The 7560-nt window shown below is 37.4% G+C and overlaps 1 protein-coding gene across 1 annotated transcript; it reads left to right on the forward strand.

Moving 5' to 3' along the window:
- Nucleotides 1–592: 592 nt before the first annotated feature.
- Nucleotides 593–7294, forward strand: smim24 (small integral membrane protein 24). The gene is made up of 3 exons (XM_042415642.1): nt 593–1621; nt 4911–5052; nt 6941–7294. Exons 1-3 carry the CDS (start codon nt 1558–1560, stop codon nt 7014–7016), a joined length of 282 nt encoding a protein of 93 aa, XP_042271576.1. The 5' UTR covers nt 593–1557; the 3' UTR covers nt 7017–7294.
- The last annotated feature ends 266 nt before the right edge of the window (nt 7295–7560 follow it).

Here is a 7560-nt window from a genome sequence, read left to right on the forward strand (position 1 = left end):
CTGAAAAATGGAAGAAGAGAGAACTGGGCCCCCATGACCAATTACGCTTAGGGCCTCCAAATGGTTAGCAGCGGCCCTGATTTGAACATTGTGAGAAGTTTAGAGGGAAAAATCACTATTTGGTGGAGCTGTTAACAACTCATTTACATCTGAAATGTGACCCCGACTACACACTGCTTTTTGTAAGACATGAAAGCAAAAAAGGTTGGAAACCACTGGTTTCATCTTTAACAATGTGTTGTATTTTAAAAACTTGTTATATTATCCATTGTGTCAAATCTTCATCTGAAAAGTAACTAAAGCTGTCAAATAAATCCAGTGGAGTAGAATATTTACAAATATTTCCCTCTGAAATGTAGTTGAGTAGAAGTATAAAGTAGCATCAAATGGAAATACTCAAGTTAAGTAGAAGTACCTCAAAATTGTACTTAATCACAGTACCTGAGTAAATGTACTTAGTTACTTTCCACCACTGCATTTGAAGGATATCTTTTAATAGCCAGTATGAACAGGAAGAATGATTACAGCAAGGAAAACCTCTTTCAGTGTCCATATGGGTACCTGACTGCTGTTTTAAGACACACCTGAAAAATGGTGAACTTGTCCTTTAATTATAAGGATTTTACTTTCTCACTCATTCCTTGATAAATACACAAAATATTGTGTACTGTTTTGTATTGGACTGATCATATACAGTATGTCTGACCTTATTAAGCAGATCAGGCATCTGCAATGACAGGATCCACAATAAATGCATTTCTTTGTCAATGTCATAAAGTCACCTGTTACTTTCATTCAGTTAAGGCAGGCCCCTGACTTAGTTTATAGCACCACAGGAAACCTCATATTACCTTACAAACAATGATTCCATGCAGTGACCTCCATGCAGTAAGGTATACAGATTTTAAATTGGGAAATTGGGAGCACTGGTATTGGGTTGGCAGGTAGGCTATCTGATGAAACCCTGACTTGGCACACCCTGAGTTTATGCATCAGAATTGGTATCAGGAGAGGAAAAAGTCATATCAGTGTATCCCTACTATTGTAAAATGTTATTCTAAAGTAAAGTAAAACAAAGTGTCATTTCGCAGTATATGTGTGTTTTGAAATGGAGATAAGCAAAAGGCTAATGGAAAAGCTCAAGTCACATATTTGGCCCATATGGCCCGTCATACTGACCTGAGGTGTAATCAACTACTCAAGAATTTAGGTGAACTGCTTTCTGGTGTGAATGAACACTTGGGTTTTTTCACAGATTATGTCTGGCCTTGGATGTTTGACTGTGTTATTTATGGATTTATGATTCCGACAGAAAATAAGACAAAGCTTTTGATCCCTGTTATTATTCATCATGTTTATGTAGCATGTAGTATACAGAAAACTGCTGATGAGTAACACAGCAGATAACACACACATAGATTGCTGTGACAACCTCCCTCTGGACTGTAAACTTTGACCGCAATTAGAATAAGGTGTGTGTGTGTTTTTCTCAGCAACTCAGTTAAGCTAGAGTTCCAGGCAAAGTGTGCTGTGTGGAGTCAACCTGATATATTCAAGATGATTCTGTCATTTCTTGTGTTCTGTGTGCTTCTGTCTGCCACCAGCTGCTCAGCTCACAAAGGTAAAATCTTTCTATTCTATTCCCTCTTTCGATATTTAAATAATATATGATGGTATATAAATATTACATTATTTGTGTTTTCCCCATTCAAGTAAAAAACAATGATTGCAACATCATTGTGAACCCAACCTAAAATGATGTGTGATAATATTTTCTTACAGTATGTTTCTTTTTTAGTATGTTTTACCTGCCATGGAGTGTTAGTGCCATTGTTGGATTAAAAAGTGCCAATTTTTTTTCTCAGACCATGATAACATTGTCATCTGTACAGTATGTACATTTTATGTCATAACATTGCAATATTCTCAATCTTTCAATCTTGTATATTTACCATAACAGGCTTTATTTCCTTGAGACTTAATTCTCAAAATCTCAGCTTTTTTCTCAACTGGCTCTGATAAAGAAAAATGCTAAAAGTGGTCCTAAAGTTTAGTTCAAATTTAGATTCAGATCCAGAAGGGCTCATCATCCATCATAATGTGACAAATGTTCGTCTTCAACATGGCTCAAAAGATAAAAAGATAAACAAAATAAAAACATACAGTGCACTCATCTCACCAAAAACAGACAGACATACAGCAGGATCAAAACACATTGAAAACAGAAGCACATAGATGTCAGTGTAGTGATTATAATTTGCTTAAAACAGTGTTTTAAAATGAAAATGATTTCCGTCCACACAAGCATTTTAGCACCATCTCAGAAATAATCTCTGTCCATACTAACACGCCTGAAAATAAATATTACATTCACATACACTAGGCATGCACGTCATAAATGTGGGTGATTCTTACAGTATCTGCAACCCAGTTTCCAGAAGAAAAAGTTGGCATTGAACGTTTCTGCAAACCACAGAAACGTTGAATATATACGTTTCAACATGTGAATTATGTATCATATCAACATTTCTACAAACATAGCATATGAACATTTCTACCCATTGAATAATGATGTTTTATGGTGTGACAACACTGTGGTTAAGGTCTGGTTAAGTTTAGGCACAAAGACTACTTGTTTAGTCGTTTTGTTGATATTTTGATATGACACGTATTGTTGAAATGTTAATATACTACGTTTTGTAGAAATGTTGATATGATACGTTTTGTTGAAATATTAATATGCTAAGTATTTCACATATTGAAACGTAGATATTCAACGTTTCTGTGGTTTGCAGAAACGTACAATGCCAACGTTTTATTCTGGTGACCAGGCTGGTATCTGATGATCACAGTTGCTTTATACTGTATGAAAAGCTTCTCCTTCAGTTCATTAAATCAAATCGATTTTGAAACACAAATCGTTTTGAATCGTGAATCAATTATGAATCGAATTGTTACCCCAAGAATTGGAATCAAATCAAATCATGAGATTTCCTGAATCATGCACCCTTATTTGTGTGGATGTAGCCTAAGACCTGGACCAGTGAACTATAGAGGATCTTCGCGTGTGCTTGGACTGGCTGGGATATTTTCAGGACTGCTACCAACAGGCTGGATGAGTACACAGAGGCTGTGGCTTCATACATATCAGATCTGTAAGGACAACTGTATACCATCACGCACCAGGGTCAGTTACACAACAATGACAAACCCTGGTTTACAGCTGAACTCTGACAGCTAAGGTTGGAAAAAGAGGGGAGTGTTTAGGAGTGGGGACAAAGACCAGTTCAAAGAGTCTAAATACAGGTTCAGCAAGGCGGTGAGAGATGCTAAATGTCTGTACTTGAAGAGACTCCAACAGCAGTTCTCAGAAAACGACTTGACCTCTGTCTGGAAAAGCCTGAAGCAGATTACCAGCTATAAACCAACTGCCCTCAGCCCCACTAATGACTCATGACTGGCCAGAAGCTTCAATGAATTATACTGCCAATTTGAAAGACAATGTGTCTTGATGTCCCGACATCATGCCCAGTGATTCCATCCATCAGCCCCAGATCACCAACTCCTTGCCCACCTCAGCATGGCCTCTCTAAAATCGCCCACCTCTGAGGCCCCGTCCCCTCCTCTGACATCTCTCTCCATCCTGAAGAGATCTCTATCCTGTGGACAGACATAAACAGGCTGCTCAAGAGACAGCAGCAGGATCAGAGGCCCTGTTCACACCTGGTATTAACATGCGTCTTGTGATTGGATCTCACTTCCCCGCTCTATATGCAAATAAACACGTATGTCATTTCCATTTTGCAGAGACCAAATCTCAAATCCCATCCAACTACCGGCCAATAACCTGCTTCTGTACATGGAAGCTCCTGTCAGGCATCATAGCGGTTAAGATGAATAGGCACATGGCCCATTACATGAGCAGGGCGCAGAAAGGAATTGGTAGTAATATCAGGGGAGCCAAGCAGCAGCTACTGGTCAATAGAGCAGTCACCCAAGACCAGGCAGACCAATCTGTGCACCGCCTGGATTGACAACAAGAAAGCCTATGACTGTGTAACTCCCCAGTCGACACAATGGAGTCCTTCCTCTTCCTGGGGCCCCCACTGAAACGGACTCTACCAACACCCCCCCCTTCCACATCAACATCACACGTTATATTAATGTAACACCCCACAACCTCCCATTTGCATATAAGTGATCTTTGATTGTACATAGCATGTTACATTAACACAAATTGTATTAGTTATTATAAATAATGTATCCTGTACATTCATCTCATTCTCTTCTATTTAATATTTAAAATTTCATCTGTAACTGCTCCCCTCACCAGAATATATTTTATATTTTACATTTTTCTTTTATTGTAAATTCTTTCTTTTTTATATTATTTAAAATTTATTAATTTTGTGTATATTTTTCACGGCTACACACCACAACAACACCAAGACAAATTCCTTATATGTAATATGATTACCTACTTGGCAATAAATCTGATTATGATTCTGATCAGTTCACACTTTATTATACAGTAAATCAGTCTGTATCAATCATTTATCAGTAAAGTCCAGTCTCCCCCATATTGGACTTGGCCTGCTTGGAAATATGAGCAGAGAAGTATTAATAACTGATAATATGTAAGAATTAAACTAATGTGTGAAATTATATGTGAAAGAAGAGCTTAGACCTCAACACTGTCCACTGACAGCCTGAACAGTGAAAAATGTAATATTAGTTAGCTGTTGTTTATTACAGCAATGCTGTTCATATATAGCAAATAGCATTCCACCTTAATGGTCTGTGTGTGTGTGTGTGTGTGTGTGTGTGTGTGTGTGTGTGTGTGTGTGTGTGTGTGTGTGTGTGTGTGTGTGTGTGTGTGTGTGTCTGTGTGTGTGTGTGTCTGTGTTCAGGTGTGCAGACTGGCATACGAGTAGCAGCAGGATCTCATTCAGTGACTCTTCAGCCCTGGTTGGTGGGTCTGACAGCAGTAGTTGGTTTCCTCTTCGTTGTCTTCACCATCTTGATTGTTTACAGACTGCTCAGGAAAAACAGGTCAGTTGCACACAAATGCACGCACACACACACACACACACACACACACACACACACACACACACAGCAAAACATTTTATTAACTGTGTTGTACATATAGAAAATGTGTTTTATTTTCAATAATGGTCTTATCAATCAACTATCCCTCCTCTAGTTTTAAAAATGACAGAAGATTTAAAATGTATAATTCCTGAATACTGTATTACATTTGGTTCACAAACATGGTACTGTAATTTGTTTTTCTGAGGTATTAATTTTAAGAAATACTGAAATGATGAGCTGAGAATTGGTCCGTATACCCTTGTCCAAAGCTGTGTTCAATATGTTTGATAACAGGATAAACAAATTTACGATGCAGTATTTAGTTTTTTGTGTGAATCAAAAAAAAAAGGGAAATCTACATGCTTTTCCCTGTTTTTGTCTTTAAATCAGCAATTTGAATTGACAGACAGTTCTGGCTAACAGCTGTCTAGCTGACTGCAACTTCTGAGAACAGTCAGGTTTAGGAGACTGTGTGACTCATTACAGACAGCAAAATTCTCCTTAACTTCAACATGCAGCAAAGTTAATAACAAAGCAACACTTCTGGAGATTCCTTTATTTACCTGGCTCTCCAGCATCTCTCAGCACCTCAAAAGGGCGTTCAGTTTACACTCTGACTGTGTCAGAGTGTAAACTGAAGGCTTCACATTGGTGTGTTTAGCTGGGAGGTTATTACACTAATGGAAAATATAGTGTACATTGTATATTCTATCATACTAATAAATAAGCAGTATTCATTTCCATAGATCTGACCAACCTTGGCTTATTTTGTTTTCTTTCTCTTTTATATTATTCTTTCTTTTTCATATTATTTAGGACTTCTTAATTTTGTATATATTTTGATTGTTAGGCACCACAACACCAAGGCAAATTCCTTGTGTGTGCAAACCTACTTAGCAATAAACCTGGTTCTGATTCTGATTTTTTACTCAGCTGCATTAGAACATACTCATGAGAGGTGGAGACATTATTGACAACTGATGGAAGTAACAGCTTTGCTCTTTCTCAAGTTAAATTCTTTACTGCACCATGGCCACAGAAAACACTTACTATGATTGGCTGGCAGGTGTCCATTAAAATTGCAAATTGGGAGACCTCAAATGTTGTTCCTGTCAACCGTTTAACCAGTGAGGGCATTCTGGTGGCCTAGGGATTTAGCATGCAGGCAAAGTTAACCCCCACAAAGTTTAATCACTGTTTAAGAATACTTTCAATCACTCTTCTATCAGCGCTGAAGTCCTCATCATTGACTTATTTTGTGGCAAATGTACTAATTGACATGCAAGTAGAATTTTAATGTTGTAGTTTTCACACCTATTTTGGCTACTATAGTGCTAGACTACCACTATACTGACTATAGTCAAATAAAAGTACCACTTAAACATATAAGTGTAATAAAAGAAGAATGTACTGTAATTAAAATATTTAAGGAAAGTACATTATGTGCCTTGTAAAAACTGTAATTCAGTGTAGTACTTTAGTAAATGTACTCCATTACTTGCACCACTGTACATCTATTATATGTAGTATTCTACTGTCATAGTAAGACTACTTCTGCTTTAGGTTGCATTACCTGTGAACTGAGAGGTGAAACTAACCTTACCATGTGGTGACCTGAATGAAGTCATGTAGTCATGGTAAAATTCACCCTCAGATGTCCACATTTAAAGAATAATGGACTCGTTTCATATCGCACTGTTCTTCACCTCCACCACACATCCATTATAGTCTTACATCAGGACACATTTACATGCATTATGACTTACATTAACTTTCTGATATCTGCAGGAAAAAAGGTAAAGAATAAACTATCAACCTGTCTGCTTGTTGTTGTCTTGTGTTGCAGGGAGGATGAAGAGGGATTTAGTTATGACAAGGCTCTAGAGTTGGATGGAGGTGATATGAAACAAACCAGTCTGTAGAAACCCAACTGAAGAGCACCACTCTGCCATTAAATCAATCACCTGTCAATTTCTTATAGGGCTGTCATGAAATTCATGCTTTAAATTCACTGTAAATTCAATGACGATTTGGATATGTGGCTTTTGTTATGAAAGGATTGTCATATTCAGTTCAGTGAGTGCCATTTACAATGTCTGGTGTGTTCATTGCATTAAATACGAAGTGGCCTGAACTGTGTTATTTGCTCATCTGTCTTTTTTCTGTTGATCTTTGTTTTGTTATATTCTTTGAGAGATTGAAATGCAAAAAGAGAAAAATAAATGGTTATTTGCTTTCATTTTAAAACAAAGAAAAACGTTTTAAAGCCTTCCTTTTCTTTCAGTTGTCATAAAGTAGCAGATATAAAGCTTACACATAAATCATAAACCATAATCATTTCAATCCATTGCCTAAACCCTGCCTTCTGAGTGGATGAGCCAATCACAGTGCTTTTGGAAAGTTTAACCTATTGACCCCAACACTCAGTCGGACCCACCAATGAACTCATGTTGTTATGCCAACAAG

This window comes from Thunnus maccoyii, chromosome 7 (assembly GCF_910596095.1).
Source record: "Thunnus maccoyii chromosome 7, fThuMac1.1, whole genome shotgun sequence".
NCBI lineage: Eukaryota > Metazoa > Chordata > Actinopteri > Scombriformes > Scombridae > Thunnus > Thunnus maccoyii.